The sequence below is a fragment of the Mchenga conophoros genome, linkage group LG17 (genome assembly GCF_057382185.1).
Source record: "Mchenga conophoros isolate Kocher_MC1m ecotype Shallow Benthic linkage group LG17, M_conophoros_male_GT1.1, whole genome shotgun sequence".
Lineage (NCBI taxonomy): Eukaryota > Metazoa > Chordata > Actinopteri > Cichliformes > Cichlidae > Mchenga > Mchenga conophoros.
The window spans coordinates 7,413,434-7,429,719 of NC_140542.1; the positions used below are offsets into that span (position 1 = coordinate 7,413,434).

Genomic DNA, 16,286 nt, shown 5'->3' on the forward strand with positions numbered 1-16,286 from the left:
TTTAGACCATAAGGAGTCTGGCATTGAGATCTTGTACATCCTGGTTCCCAGCGTGGTAATCCCCTTAGCCATCGCGTTGCTCTTCTTCTTCATCTGCGTGTGCCGCAACAACCAGAAGTCCTCCAGGCCTCCCGTGACGCGCCAACCCAAACCCGTCCGCGGCCAGAACGTTGAGATGTCCATGCTCGCGACTGCATACAAGCCTAAGGTAGGGAGCGTTACAGTCACAGCAGATGGCACTCAGGGTGGGGAATAAATGACGGAGGGCCTTCCTGGTAATCCTGCAGATTACCGTTTATTTCTGCAGATATAGAACACTTTTTACATGTAATATCAACGCAAAAATTAAACACTGTAAACTTCACGATTTTGAAGTGGACACTAAGTGCATCATCACGCTGTTGTGTAATGACTGTAAAGAGGCTGTCGTTTGGCATGCAAACAGACTGCAGAAGGAGTCAAAACACTGGCACAGCCCTCTGTGTGTCATTAGGGATATGTCACGGCATGCTGGCTTGAGTGTGTGTGGAAACGACCTGTCTCAGACAAAGCATCAGATCCGTCATCAGAGCTCAGCAGGTTCAGGAATGTTCAACTGCAGCCCACCACCTCCCTCCTGTTTATTTCTCACTGTCTCTTTTTCCACACCCTTCCCTTACACTTCTCCTTATCCTTGGTCCTCTCACTTAATTAATCTTTTTAAATGTGCCTATGCCAAGAGGCACACTTATTACTATTCGTCGGCTTTATTATTCTTATTCTTATTATTATTTTTCCGCTTGGTGGAAAACTCCATATCCCACAATTCTGCCGAGTAAAACAATGGCGGCTACCTCTTCGTTTTATATATGTTTTTTATTAGTGTTTCTAGGTCACAAAATAAACTTTAAAGATATTTTCAGGTGAGAATGTAGGTGTGTAAACTTCAAATAGCTGCTCGTTTTATCAAGACATCCCATATTAGCAAGTTCTCTTACGTGTTGCTGCTAGCTAGCTAGCGCGGCTAGCGACCCTTAGCTAAAAAGCACCCGGGCTTCGCTTACAGTGAGGCGGCTCTAACTCCTTTCACCCCCCCACCCCCCACCCCGATCGCTCGCAAACAGTCTGTGTTTCAGTGGACTTATATTTCGTTTATATGGGCCGATGATGCTGGTCGATGTGGGAAAAATAACTGAGTTGTTGGGTGGTGGCTAACGCGGAGCTACAACAGAGGGCAGCTAGCCACCGGTGTATGTCTCTTTCCCCTCATACAGTGGGGCAAAAAAGTATTTAGTCAGCCACCGATTGTGCAAGTTCCCCCACTTAAAATGATGACAGAGGTCAGTAATTTGCACCAGAGGTACACTTCAACTGTGAGAGACAGAATGTGAAAAAAAAATCCATGAATTCACATGGTAGGATTTGTAAAGAATTTATTCGTAAATCAGGGTGGAAAATAAGTATTTGGTCACCTCAAACAAGGGAAATCTCTGGCTCTCACAGACCTGTAACGTCTTCTGTAAGAAGCTTTTCTGTCCCCCACTCGTTACCTGTATGAATGGCACCTGTTTGAACTCATCATCTGTATAAAAGACACCTGTCCACAGCCTCAAACAGTCAGACTCCAAACTCCGCCATGGCCAAGACCAAAGAGCTTTCGAAGGACACCAGGAAAAGTATTGTAGACCTGCACCAGACTGGGAAGAGTGAATCTACAATAGGCAAGCAGCTTGGTGTGAAAAAATCAACTGTGGGAGCAATCATCAGAAAATGGAAGACATACAAGACCACTGATAATCTCCCTCGATCTGGGGCTCCACGCAAGATCTCATCCCGTGGGGTCAAAATGATCATGAGAACGGTGAGCAAAGATCCCAGAACCACACGGGGGGACCTGGTGAATGACCTGCAGAGAGCTGGGACCAAAGTAACAAAGGTCACCATCAGTAACACACTACAACGGCAGGGAATCAAATCCCGCAGTGCCAGACGTGTTCCGCTGCTGAAGCCAGTGCATGTCCAGGCCCGTCTGAAGTTTGCCAGAGAGCACATGGATGATACAGCAGAGGATTGGGAGAGTGTCATGTGGTCAGATGAAACCAAAGTAGAACTTTTTGGTATAAACTCAACTCGTCGTGTTTGGAGGAAGAAGAATACTGAGTTGCATCCCAAGAACACCATACCTACTGTGAAGCATGGGGGTGGAAACATCATGCTATGGGGCTGTTTTTCTGCCAAGGGGACAGGACGACTGATCCGTGTTAAGGACAGAATGAATGGGGCCATGTATCGTGAGATTTTGAGCCAAAACCTCCTTCCATCAGTGAGAACTTTGAAGATGAAACGAGGCTGGGTCTCCCAACATGACAATGATCCAAAACACACCGCCCGGGCAACAAAGGAGTGGCTCCGTAAGAAGCATTTGAAAGTCCTGGAGTGGCCTAGCCAGTCTCCAGACCTCAACCCCATAGAAAATCTGTGGCGGGAATTGAAAGTCCGTGTTGCTCGGCGACAGCCCCAAAACATCACTGCTCCCGAGAAGATCTGCATGGAGGAATGGGCCAAAATACCAGCTACTGTGTGTGCAAACCTGGTAAAGACCTATAGTAAACGTTTGACCTCTGTTATTGCCAACAAAGCGTGTTCATGCAAACATTGTCGGGTCTGCCGTGGTACAATGGGACTTCTGCTCATGAACCTCTGTGCACAGCGTCTGCAAATCGGGGCTGTACGAAGTCACCTCATCTTTACACAAAACTGTAAGCTGTCATCTGTGAGGTGCGAGCGGTGTTTGTTTTTACCATAGTTCATGGTGGAGAATGGCTGCTCTGCTGAGTTTTGCTCTCTGTAGCCGTATGAATGGCAAACCTGTACATTCGATAATTTTTAATCCTACAACTGTTTACAACTTGCATAGTTCCCATTATTTCTGTAAAGTTATTTATTTCATATTCTGTATAGTTTTTCATATTTATATCCTGTTCATAGCCTGTACATAGCTTGTACTCACTACAGCCTGTACATACTTATAGTTATAGAATATTCACAACATACTTCATACCGTGTACATTATAACATTCCATAATAGACCCATTTCTGTAATATACTTACATATCTATATTATTGCTAATATATATTGTAATATATCTATATCACTAAAGCACTTCTGAATGGATGCCAACTGCATTTCGTTGCCCTGTACCTGTGCAATGACAATAAAGTTGAATTCTATTCTATTCTATTCTAAACTACACTGATTAGCATAGACACACTTAAAATTTCTTCTGAAATTTTCACTTTCTAGTATTTATTTAATATTTCTTTATGTTATAAAAATGACTTTGAATCCTGATAAAAATGCAAAATCATGGGTTAAAAACGAAAACAAGAGAACTAAGAATGTATTAATATTTGTTGACAGAAAAACAGAAACTGTATATGTGCCAACCAAAGTGCCATTTTAATTCACATGAAAAAAAAAGGGATTTATTCATTCATTGTCCATTCAGGATCTTAAAAATGTGATAATAATAATGAAATAATACAAATAATGTAATAATAAGAATGATGTAATAATAATTAATGTAAATCTAAATAATATTGTCCTTCAGAGAAATAGTTTGTAGTCCTGAAGATGGAGAAGTTTACTCCTGCAGAGCGACTGGGACTGTCTGTGGTCATGATGGTTGAACCTCCAACCACTTTCCCAGCTTAGCCTCAGAGTGCTGCTGCTACTGTAGCTCTTCTCCTCTGTACTCGTCAGGACTTGCATTGTCACATCTGGGGATCCCAGGCCCTGCTGGAGAGGAGAGCCTAGTCTGAATGCTGACCTGCTGCCTGTAATTATTAGCCTTTTTCAGGCTCTTCTCCACAGGACGCCTGTCTTTTTCAGGGACAATCTTCATCCACAAATTCATAAAGTCCTTGTGAAGGGTCAGTTTCTTGATGATTGTTCGCCCATGGTACCTGTGGAAGATTACAGTTGTCATTAATTGTGTAAACTCACAGAAAATAAAACATTGATGCACTTCAAACCCATTTAAAAGTACCCACCTGGCTTCAGGTGCAGCATCCCCTGCCATTCTAGAGGCAGCAATTAGAAACCTTTCAGTGAAGCTTCCTGCTTTCAGGATGACGGCTGCTCCAACTTTGTCAGCCAGCTGGTGCAGGTGTTGAGCTGTGCTATTCCTCACTGCGGCACAGCGATGGCTGAGCAAGGACAATATTAGACACACAACTCAGTGAACATCATCTCTCTTTCATGTCTTCTAATAAAATCACTACAGCTTCTTCTCTCCTCTTACGTCAGTCCTGTGTTAAACAGAGCGCTCAGAATCCGTCCATGGCTGCAATTTTCCACCATGGCATCAAGCGCCAGATTGACCTCCTGATGAAGAAAGTTGTTGTTGGTCTGTGAAAGCTTCAGCAATAGAGCTCGGCCTGTTGTTTCAACTTCTGGGTCCATTGTTTTCTGGAGCTGAATGTAGAGCTCATCGATGGTATGTATGGCCTCACAGGCTACTGCTGAGCGTTGGTTTTTCACCTAAAATGTGAGTGAAAATCATCAGTTGAGGCTGTAGTATGCGCTTGAAGGGAAACTAGCTGCATGAAACACATATAAGAAACATAAAGTGTGCAATACCTCCTCAGTGAGGACCAGACACACTTCATGCAGTTTAGTCTTCAGGATGTCCGAGTGGTGCTTTGCCAGAGACTGAATAGTTTGCAACCCCTGTCTTTTCTTAATCCTGTATTTACACAACACAACATTGAACACGACTTCAGGAACACCACAAATAACACAGCCACATTATGCAGCACTGTTTCTGTGCAGTATTTAATGTCTCCTTACTACGCTTCTTACCAGTCGTCTGAAGACAGCAGACTAAAGCTGTGGGACAGGCTCTCTACAGGTGTAGCTAGAGGCGGGAGTTTGACCCTGCCCTCTCTTGGATTATTCTGACTGCACTGACTGTCTGCTTTCTTGTCTGATAATCAACGAGGTTAGTAAAGAGAAAATGTAATTTCTTCTAATTTGAAGCATTGTACATGATGCAGTGATTAATTGTTCATTAAAATCTTTTTAAAAAATCTCTTAATTTAAAGTTTGATTATTCAGCATCTTCTACAGTTACTGAGGAAAACCACTTACCGTCTATAGGGACGACTTTTGCACGGCGCAGCAGCGTCCCAAGCCGAGGTCCTCGTTTTTGCGGTATGGGAACTGTTGGAGGTTTTGGAGTCAAAGGCTTTACTGCAGTAAATGTTTTGGTTGGTACTGTGTGTCCAGGTGAGGTTACAATCCCATCCTGGAAATGCTGCAGTTTTTCCAAAATAGGCCCAAATTTGTCTTTTACTGTCAAGACTCTTATTCCACGAATGACCTTCGTATCTGTTTAGACAAAAAATAAATAAATAACTACAAATTGACATCTTACTAAAAAAAACAACAATAGACATTTTTCTTCCTGATTTTTTTTTTCTACAAAAAAGCATATAAAATGAATGGACAGCAAGAATATGTGTAATTTAGCATTAAAATAGATAATCTACAGTGTCAAATTTTAAAATCTAAACTAACTGATTAACAGCAGGTGTAACCACTAAAGAAAAGCATCACCTTTGAACTGACCTGCTCCTAAATGTTTAGCAGAGAAAACAGGCAATTGTGATGGACAAGCTGCTCGAGGAGGTGGAGGAACTGGAGTGAGCGGTGTCATCTCAACAGGACTGTCAATGAGAGGAATGGCCCTCAGCTCACTTGGTGTGTGTGTGTCTACAGAGCTGAGGCTACACGGACTTCTTTTAGGGTCCCCCTGATTCCAAAAGGGGTCATCCAACCAGGGACTTAAGTTCCTGCTTCTCTGGACTCTCTGTGGAGAGCCTGCGCATTGCTTAGGTAAAGGTGGGAGTCGCACAGCATAATCTCTGGGTCTCTGTGCGATATGCGATGTGTCTGCCTGTTGAAAGAACACATTTCTCTTACTGCTCAGAGCTTTGTGAAAGTCCAGGATCCTGGACTCTGTGGTGAAGCGCTGACAGTTGCTCTGTACGGTGGCCCCTAGAGACAAAGCACGTACAAACTCCAAAACACTTGCAAACTCCAAAACACTTGCAAACTCCAAAACACATGCAAACTCCAAAACACATGCAAATTCCAAAACACATGCAAACTCCAAAACACGTACAAACTCCAAAACACTTGCAAACTCCAAAACACATGCAAACTCCAAAACACATGCAAATTCCAAAACACTTGCAAACTAAAAAACACATGCAAACTCCAAAACACGTACAAACTCCAAAACACTTGCAAAATCCAAAACACTTGCAAATTCCAAAACACGTACAAATTCCAAAACACGTACAAATTCCAAAACACGTAGAAATTCCAAAACACTTGCAAAATCCAAAACACTTGCAAACTCAAAAACACATGCAAATTCCAAAACACAACGGAAGTGCTCCAGGACACTAGGGGCAGTGTTGAGCTCGATTTGCAAAATAAACGGCAAGTTTGTCTGTATGGGACGGTCTAGTCTCCGTCGCGCTTCCCAGGTTGCCTAGCAACCATGATACTAACCGCTGGAAACGTGTCATACAACTTGGTTTGACAGAAATGAGGGAGAACATATTTTGTTCATTTGTTTGTTTGTTTCTACAAGAGCTTTGTGTGATTTGATAAGTATCTGAGGCTGAGACCACAGGACAGTAAAACATGATTTTTGGGCTTCATTTCTGTACTGAACAGTTATTTCAAGATTAATTAGTAAATAAGAATTAGCTGATGTTGTTCATGAGACTAAAGTCATATCTTCTGAAAGTTTACACTTCCTCCGCTCCGCTTCCACCGTTTTTTTTCGGCAAAATTATCCACACCACCACCGCACTATGAAGTCTGGGATATGTTGGGCCATGAAGGCTACACCGACCCATCCTTAAAATTCAGGGAAATTATGGACGCATTTGAGGGCCGCATTTCGAGCAGCCTTTGAATTGGGAAAGCCTTCTCTTGTCGCTGTGACGTAATCGGCCTTAAAATGCGGCCTTTAAGGCTGCAAACCCCAAATCCGGTCATTGGTACTTCCTGGCTTGTGTAGTTACTAGGTAACAAAAGCTCAACACTGCCCCTAGCGTCCTGGAGCACTTCCGTTGTGTTTTGGAATTTGTACGTGTTTTGGAATTTGTACGTGTTTTGGAATTTGCATGTGTTTTTGAGTTTGCAAGTGTTTTGGATTTTGCAAGTGTTTTGGATTTTGCAAGTGTTTTGGAATTTGTATGTGTTTTGGATTTTGCAAGTGTTTTGGAGTTTGTACGTGTTTTGGAATTTGCATGTGTTTTGGAGTTTGGAAGTGTTTTGGAATTTGCATGTGTTTTTTAGTTTGCAAGTGTTTTGGATTTTGCAAGTGTTTTGGAATTTGTACGTGTTTTGGAATTTGCATGTGTTTTTTAGTTTGCAAGTGTTTTGGAGTTTGTACGTGTTTTGGAATTTGCAAGTGTTTTGGATTTTGCATGTGTTTTGGAGTTTGTACGTGCTTTGTCTCTAGGGGCCACCGTACCCCGAAACGTTTACATTTGAACAGCAGAGAAGTCAAGAATGAGTATGTTTAGTTACTTACATCTCCACCTGTGCGTTTTCTCTGAATCAAATCTCGAAAGTGATGGAAAAAGTTACCTGATGTCTTTTCAGGCATGACTGAGATAAAAAGTGAACAAATTGTTTAGAAACAGAAAGTTTGTGAGTGCTTCTCAGTGTGTGAGTGACAAGTTCTAACTGCTCAGTAAATCAGTTATGATGATGTCATGAACTCACAGAGCATTCTGTGCATTTTTTGAAAATATTCATATATATACACTATTTTGTGTTTTTACAAAAATATCAGACATGTCTAAATCAAAGGCAGCTTATGATCTCTAATTATGATCTTTAATCAACAAATTTAAATAGACGTCCTAATCACAGCTTCTAAAACTAGACAACACTATACTGATATAAAACGGCAAAAAGGAGATAAAAGCACTGTCATAAACAGAGAAATAAGTACAGTAAATAAATAAATACAGTTTTAAAAAAATACAGAAAAAAACATGTGTCATTTGCTACAACAACAACAACGACAACAAAATAGCAATTTGGACAAAGCTGTTTCTTCAAGCTTTGCCTGCATTTAGGGGCTGCAAACCTCTGTCCCAAAGGAAGAAGCTGAAATCCTCCAATAAGGGGTGGGAGTCATTTAAAGTAGAGTAACTCATCCTCTACAACTGCCTAGTATTCAAGGACTCTATGTTAAGATGCTCTAACATGGTACAGTACCTTCAGAAACGCCCCAAATTTCTTATATACTGAAAATTAAATCTCTTCTCAGGAACCTTTTCTCGATTCAGTAGAAGTAGATCTAGTTTTCCATTGCTATGCTTCTGTCCATCCTAATACCACTGGAGCTTTTTTCTTTTTTGTAATGTATATCATGGTCTCCCAGTAAAACACACAGCTCACATCAGCATGAGTATCATGTTGCCTTCAAGGCTGCACACCCTGTCATGTCGTGTAAGCGCATCTTTTTTTCCACATAATTGTGGTGGTTGAGGGCGGAGGGTTGGGGGTTTATCTAGACAGCATGTATTGCTGGGCACACTTGAGCTGATGCTCAAGGTAAGGCGTATAGTATTACAGCGAAGAGCCGCGGAGAGAATTGCAGATGTCACAGATGCGTCAGAATCCATTAATATCCTTGCTTTATTTTGTTTCTGAGGGTTTTTTGGGAGGGGGACTGGAATAAATGTTTCACTGACCTAAAAAGGGAGTCTCTCCTTGCTGTTTACATGAAGACCTTGTGTCTGCAAAGAGTTACGTTTACAGGAGAGTGACAGCCATGCAGTCATGGAATTATACAGTTGATTTTAAATGGTCTTTGTTGCCAACTTGGTTCTGAAATATAGCAGACTGCATAACCATCAGCTGAAAGATTACCAAAGCCCCGCCCTCATGCGTCCATTCAGCCTTGTAGCTAAATTTTACAGATCTACAAGAAAATTTTAATAAAAGGGAGCGGCTGTGTGATTTCTGTCTTTTAAAAACTTTTTTATATGGGCTAAATATTCCGACTTTTAGACGTTTTACTAAGTCAAATGTCTTTCTTTCCTGTTTTCATTATCTGCAGCTTTGTCTTGGATTAAGCTGCTACCTAACAGGCTTTGCTTGCAGGGGGTCACCCAAGGGTTACTGCCTATGACAGTCCATTTAGACACACACATAGAAATCTGTGGTGGTGTGAGGAGGATCTGAGGGTTTGGGTGTGGGGAGGAAAGACAGCGGGGAAAAAAACCCATAACTAAAAACATCTGTGTCTCACATCATGCACAACACACACACTCACCACCCCCCTCAGAGCTCGTACAGACGGTGTGCATGTGTGAGTGTGTGAGTGCATGTGTCCTCACAGAGGAATTTCATTATTCATCTCAAAGTTCCTGGAATCTGGAAATCTCTGCCAACCTTTCTGCACCTTTTATCTCTTCCCAAGCATAGATACGAGTGGCAGTTTGGCACCATCGACTTTATATAAAAAATATTCAGTCCCCAACATCCCCACCGTCATCTGTTGGTGCTGTTCTAATGAGATGGTCGGTATGATTATCAACCGTGGTCATGCTCTGGTTGCAAAGAAGACTAATCTTAATGATCAAAATAAAAAAAGAAGACACACACAGAAACCTGACATCACAGATTTGCCTGAAGAAAAAATCAGGGGAAAGATACACATTGTAATAAGACGTTATGTTAAAAAAAAAAATTCATACTGAGAAATTAAAATACCGTCACAGATTTTGGATAAGAGTCTCAAAAAAAGTTATGGCATCATACCTGGGACTTATCGCACTGAAGATGGATGAAAATGTGTTTTTCCCCCATAATCAGGCTTTAATATCTGTGAAGTGTTCAGCTGATTTGCTCCATTTTAAAGTCTATTACGTGCTTTGCACATGTGAAGCTGTAAACAAAATGTGGGTCCCATCTCCTCTACTGGCCTCCCAAGCTGCTGCTGGAGATCGGACATCCAAATTGGATTAACTTGAGCTGAGATTTGAAAGTCTGTGCTCACACTTTCAGAAGTGTAGCTCACAGACTTTGCCCCCTAAAAAATTAAAAAATAATCACTCATAAAATATAAAAAATAAATTCTTATAAACTTTCCTTTGAAGAAGGCCATTTTCCCTGGATTTCGGTTTTTTTTTTTTTTTGAGAGATGGTAAGGTGATGAACAGTCCTCATGAATTCTTAAACAAGTGATCTGCTTTCCCCTCAACTATTTTACACAGAAATCTGACACTAAATATACTTATTAAGGTGACTAATTTCTAACAGATGGCATTTACACAGTGTATCTGCTGTGGTGTTTGTGGGAAACTGCTGAACCGCATTTTCTCCATTTGAATCATTCGTTTTCTTTATCTTAATGAGGAAATGGATTTAATTGACTGCAATTTACTTTAAATGAATTCCAAAACGTGCCTGACCCTGTCCTAACCCCACAGCCCAGCTCATTCCTGTTGGATTTAGATGTGCTGTAACCCAGCATTCCAGTCAGAGCACTCCTCAGTGAGTTCCAAAAGATGAAAAAGCAAAGTCATCCCTCACAGGGAGCGCTACATTGTTTTCTGCTATTGTTGCAGCTGATTCTAGGGTTTACTGGCAAGAGAATTAATTGCCTCATCTTCCCAAATTTTGCTTAACCTGTCAGCCAGATGACATTTTTAAGCTGCGACATGTTGCCAGATTTCGCAATTTTCCCACATCGCTTTCCAGAGGCGTGAAAGGGGCGATTTGGGGGCTGATGTAATGGGCTGAGTCTGATTGCGTGAATTATCAGCTCTGAGCTATAGTTTTATTTTTCTTCTACAATTCAAACACGGATTTGGTGTTATATTAGGCAGTTCGCCTACATCAGATTGAAAGCAGCGACATCATGTTTTCTTTTCCCTACAAGGACAGCGGTGATGAAAGGCTGCTGACCCGACAAAGAAAGTAATGATTTCATTTTTGTTGAATGTGTTTTCAACCTGTTGATGTCACCTTACCATTTTTTTCCTCCTCCTTCTTTCTGTAGAGCAAGGCCAAGGAGCTTCCCTTATCAGCCGTCCGTTTCATGGAGGAGCTCGGAGAATGTACTCTAGGGAAGATCTACAAAGGTCATCTGTATCTGCCGGGCATGGACCAGGCCCAGCTTGTGGCCATAAAGACCCTCAAAGACATTTCCAATGCCCAGCAGTGGGCTGACTTCCAGCAAGTAAGAAATGTTTCTAAATTAACCGTTTTTACAACACACATAAAAATATATATATATATACAATAATGAAGCCGCATCAGTCGTCTTTGTGTAGAGTTGGAAAATGAAATGTACCACTAAAATATCCTATTGCTAAAAACTACATGTGGCTGCTTTCTTAGAGGAAAGGCGTCTAGGCCCACAAGATTTCAAGCACGGCTTGTTGTATGTCTATAGAAGGTAGACGCGGTGAAAGATTGGAGACGGCTGAACTGCTCAACTGTAGATGAGTTCTCTGGAAATAGCTCCCAAAATAAACTGTAACTTGGTGGAAGGTTGTCCAGATAAATTTAGATGTGACGGCGGGTTGAGGCAGTCGGCATGTGTAAGACGTAATCCTCACTTTCCGTTTACAGAAAGTGAGGCAGACCTGAACTGTGCCCACATTTTAAAGTGGTACTACCATCGACTCAATTTCAAAAGTAATCAATGAGCCGTTGTGAAACCAGCTTGGGTGATCTTCTTATAATCACCTGTCAAAGCCACACAGTTTCAGACTCAGTTTCTCCATTAAACTCCCACATCTTTTGTAAATATCCACTTTTCCAGTAAATGTTGAAATCAACCTGCCAGCCACCTTTTTTTGTTTGTTTGTTTCTTTGAAATTCACCGTTATTTATCCAACTTCATCAAAGGAGGCCGCAGTGCTGACCGAGCTTCAGCACCCCAACTTGGTGTGCCTGGTGGGTGTGGTTACCCAGGAGCAGCCGGTCTGCATGCTGTTTGAGTTTCTGCCCCAAGGTGACCTCCACGAGTTCCTCATCATGCGTTCGCCACACTCAGACGTCGGCTGTAGCAGCGATGAGGACGGCACGGTGAAATCCAGCCTGGATCATGGAGATTTTCTGCATATGGCCATACAGGTAGGATCTAAAAACATCCTCGTAGTTGGCTACAAGCGTAGTGGAAGAAGTACTGTTGTGCCTTCCATTTAAACATGAACCATTTACATGAAATGTTGATGATGATCTTAATCGCTCATGTAGAAACTTTGAATTAAAATCAGTGTTTTAATGTCTACCTTTCACTGCTCCTTCAAACATCTTCTAAATATTGTGAACCAGGTGGCTGCTGGGATGGAGTACTTGGCCAGCCACTTCTGCGTTCACAAGGACCTCGCAGCTCGGAACATTTTGGTAGGCGAGCAGCTCCACGTCAAGATTTCTGACCTGGGTCTCTCCAGAGAGATCTACTCCTCAGACTACTACTGCCTCCAGCCTAAAATTGTGCTGCCCATCCGCTGGATGCCCCCTGAGGCCGTCGCTTCGGGAAAGTTCACCACAGACTCGGACATCTGGTCATTTGGAGTTGTGCTGTGGGAGGTCTTCAGCTACGGGCTACAGCCCTACTATGGTTTCTCGAACCAGGAAGTGATGGAGATGGTGAGAAAGAGGCAGCTGCTGCCCTGCCCCGAAGACTGCCCACCAAGGTATGTTGCAATTACCGGTGCAATATGAGAAGTATACAAGAAGATAGTGCATCCAGCTAATGGTGAAACTCAAGTGTGCAAGTGTCTTTATTGGACTCTGGTATTAGGGTTAGTTTAGTGTATTCAATTCAAATAGAGTTTTAGAAGCAGTCTGATTGTTGCTGTTTGTGGTAATGAAATAACTCTGTTGGCTTTTAGGTTTTATGGTCTGATGACAGAGTGCTGGCAGGAAGGACCAGCACGTCGGCCGCGCTTCAAGGATATTCACGCCCGCCTGCGAGCTTGGGAGGGGTTGTCGTCCCACGCCAGCTCCAGCACGCCCTCTGGAGGAGGAGGCAACGCCACCACTCAGACCACCTCGCTCAGCGCCAGCCCCGTCAGCAACCTTAGCAACCCACGCTATGCTGCCGCCGCCGCCGCGGGGTACCTCTACCCAGCCCAGGCTATTCCCGCGCCGGGACAGATGGGTGCAGTTCCAGCATGGACGCCCATGGCCGTGACCCAAACCCACCAGCGCTTTATCCCAGTCAACGGATACCCAATCCCGCCAGGATACGCAGCATTCCCAGCTCACTTTGCACCCCCAGCTCCGCCTACTAGGGTAATCCAGCACCACCTGCCCCCTCCAAAAAGCCGCTCCCCCAGCAGCGCTAGCGGCTCCACCAGCACGGGTCACGTCAGCGGCGTGCCCTCCACTACGGGCTCCAACCATGACGCCAACACGCCGCTGCTGTCCCACTGCATCATGCCGGGGAGCGGCGGAGGGTCGGCTCAGGTGTACGGACAAATCTCCCAGAAGGGGATGGTGGACCACGTGTCTCAGACGTCAGCACTGCTTACCCCTGACTCTGATGTGCTGATGTACAACGACTCAGTCATCACTGCAGACCTGTAAATATTCAACCTCTTTGAGCTTAGATCCCAGATATGAGACGTTTAGCGCTTCAGCCAGTGGCGCAGCGTCACAGTTCTTCTCTGGTCTTACCGAGACCCAACAGAGATGGAGCGTGCCACACATCTGGGTATCCAAGAAACACTAAGCAGGCTATATAAGCAGCTGTCTGACTCTGTCATGCCTTACTGTTTACAGGAGGCGTACTTACTATCATGGTTTGAAAATGTTATTTTAACCTCTGTGTAAATACAGTACATAGGTCCTGAATGAATGAATGAAATACAAAGATATATATTCAAATGAACTTTTTATTAAGTAAAACACTTTAAAGGTGAAAACATTCTTCCCGTGGCCTTATTCAACAGTTTGTGTTCCAATCAGACAAAAAAAAACTAAACAATTCCCACTCGATGGACTTTTTCCTACAGGATGTCAGGCAGACATGGATATTCATGTGATGACTTTCAGGTGCCTTTTTTTCTAAACTAGTTCATTGGCTTGCTTGTCAACACAAAAAATCAAATATCCAAGGGAGCGCGAATTGAAACGGCGAGTAACTTTATAAAAACGATCAACAGTGGCCTGCTCCAATAAATGATGCCTCCTTGGCCCTCATAAACCAATCAGTAACATTTATGTTAGCATGCATAATTCCCATGCTGCCAACAGCTATGAAAGCACTAATGCAGGTGCTAAGAAGTCCCTTTGAGAATGACAGCTGAATGTGTGTTTTGTTTTTTTTTGTTTTTTTATTTTCCAACTTCATCACGCTATCTGAGACGTCTGCAACAAGAAGACCGGACACAGTGAAGCTGGAAGTTTATCTGATCGGCCTCCCTTTAAGTATCATTTCTTTTCATCATCGCCCCCCCCAGTTTTGTTTCTCCGGGAGACATCGCATCTAACTTCAGAACTGGCAAGAGGGCCCCCTGCAGATGAACAAAAGACATCACAAAGCACTCGCTTCCTTCCACAGCTAACCCACACCGTTCTCAGGGCAAACACTTCATTCGCCGCATAATTGATTGGATACAGTCTTTTATGTTTTTTCCGAAAGTTTTTACGGATTTCATTTTGGAGATGGGAAAAAAAAAGCTCAGCACGTGCAGCTTTTAACAGAAAAAGTACAACCTGAAAAAAAAGTCTGACCGTTTTGTCTGTTTCCCAGTGAAGGATGACGAAGTGTGTGTTTGGTGAGTCTCAGTTTCGTAGCCGCACAAACTATGCCTCAGCCATCCACGATGGTTTATGAGAGGCCAAATATGAAGCTTCTTTCATTCCCTCAAAACAAAAGTCAGAAAACCAGCAGTAATGTGTCAAGTCAACAATCAATGGGTGCGAATGTTCCTGAGTGCATGTTTTAACTACAGCAATAACACATCCGGGTTGTTTTTACTGAGGACATGCAGAGAATAAAGTGCATTTCTGAGTTGTAAAGTAAGTGGACACGTGAAATGTAGCAACAAGAAAAAAGTAGCTGCAAAAATGGCATCACAATCAAATTCAGTTGTCTTTATAAATCCTACTGCTCTTTAGTTTTCCTCAGCATTCAAGTGAGTAGAGGTCAGTAGTGAAGCTGGTTGGCTGTTATTAGCAGCATGAAGGGTGTGCTCTTGTTTCCATGCTATTTGAAATCATTTGAGAGTGTATTTTTCAAATGCCTTTCCTCTCTGTGTGTTTTTGTGATTCTATTTATCTAAAGCAGAGTGAGCTACCTAAGCATCTTTACCCATGAGCCCCAGCAATGTAAATGATGTACGAATACTAACATAGACTGTATATATAAGCTGGACTTTGCTTCCAGATTTAAAAAAGCAAGGCCAACGCAGTCTGCACTGATGGCCAACAGGGGGCGACTCCCCCAGTCCAGTCCACTTCTCACTTGATTTTTGACATCAGTGAAGCCTTATTTAATACAGGACGTTTCTCATTTTGTTAAGGATGCTGTCACTGACAATTGCTAATAAGGCAGAGAATAGTATAAGGCATGGCTACCGTATGAGTGTACAGAGTCTAATAGAATAAAATAATAAAAGTGAAAATGCTCAAGTGAAGGTTTCAACCATTGGGTGCCGTCATTGTGGCTACAGTCATCTTTTTTTATGTAGTCTATGTACTAATATAGCAGTGCACAAACCACTTGTACACAAGACTGTGAATCTTAATCAAGTTTAGGTATTTTTGTATTTGGCAAAAATTCATTATAGTGCCTTTTTTTTGTCTTTTATTGGTAAGAAGAAACAAAAGTATATGTATATTTCAATGCCAGTGTACCCATAACAGGTTTACATGCATATTGATCAAGAGAGGCCTTGGCTTTGTATTTTGTCTGAATATTTTTGCACAGATGTTTTGTATTGCAAAATCATTTATTAAATAATGTTTGGTAAATCCCGCTGCTTCTGTTGTATGATCGATCCGTTTTAAGAATACAGACTTGTAATAGCAATGTGAATCCACTGGGGGCCACCAAATCACCATTTCTGAGAACAGTTTTGAATGTCTTTGCCTTGTAATTGCAGTGACCACTGTTGGCCAAGTGGTGGGGCCCTTTAGCTGTTTGATTACTGTAGTCACAACTGGAAACAGTTGGAAATAATAGTCAAAGATGAAAAAATGGCTCCTGTGTAGCCTTTCCGGGTGTGTGTTTGTCTGC

At 42.6% G+C, this 16,286-nt stretch overlaps 2 protein-coding genes across 2 annotated transcripts in view; one reads left to right on the plus strand and one right to left on the minus strand.

The window, feature by feature from the left end:
- LOC146555009 (inactive tyrosine-protein kinase transmembrane receptor ROR1-like) overlaps window positions 1-16,019 on the plus strand; it is a 138,052-nt gene extending 122,033 nt beyond the window's left edge. The window contains exons 8-12 of the mRNA XM_085250988.1: window positions 6-208; window positions 11,088-11,267; window positions 11,942-12,169; window positions 12,371-12,735; window positions 12,934-16,019. Coding sequence (XP_085107114.1) covers window positions 6-208; window positions 11,088-11,267; window positions 11,942-12,169; window positions 12,371-12,735; window positions 12,934-13,630 — 1,673 coding nt within the window. The 3' untranslated portion in view covers window positions 13,631-16,019. The remainder of the gene's footprint in view (window positions 1-5; window positions 209-11,087; window positions 11,268-11,941; window positions 12,170-12,370; window positions 12,736-12,933) is intronic.
- On the minus strand, window positions 4,238-5,830 carry LOC146555010 (TOG array regulator of axonemal microtubules protein 2-like). The gene is made up of 5 exons (XM_085250990.1): window positions 5,612-5,830; window positions 5,132-5,371; window positions 4,844-4,967; window positions 4,622-4,727; window positions 4,238-4,522 (listed from the first exon to the last, which is right to left on the minus strand). The coding sequence occupies exons 1-5, from the start codon at window positions 5,697-5,699 to the stop codon at window positions 4,280-4,282; spliced, it is 801 nt and encodes a 266-aa protein (XP_085107116.1). The 5' UTR covers window positions 5,700-5,830; the 3' UTR covers window positions 4,238-4,279.
- Window positions 16,020-16,286: the final 267 nt, after the last annotated feature.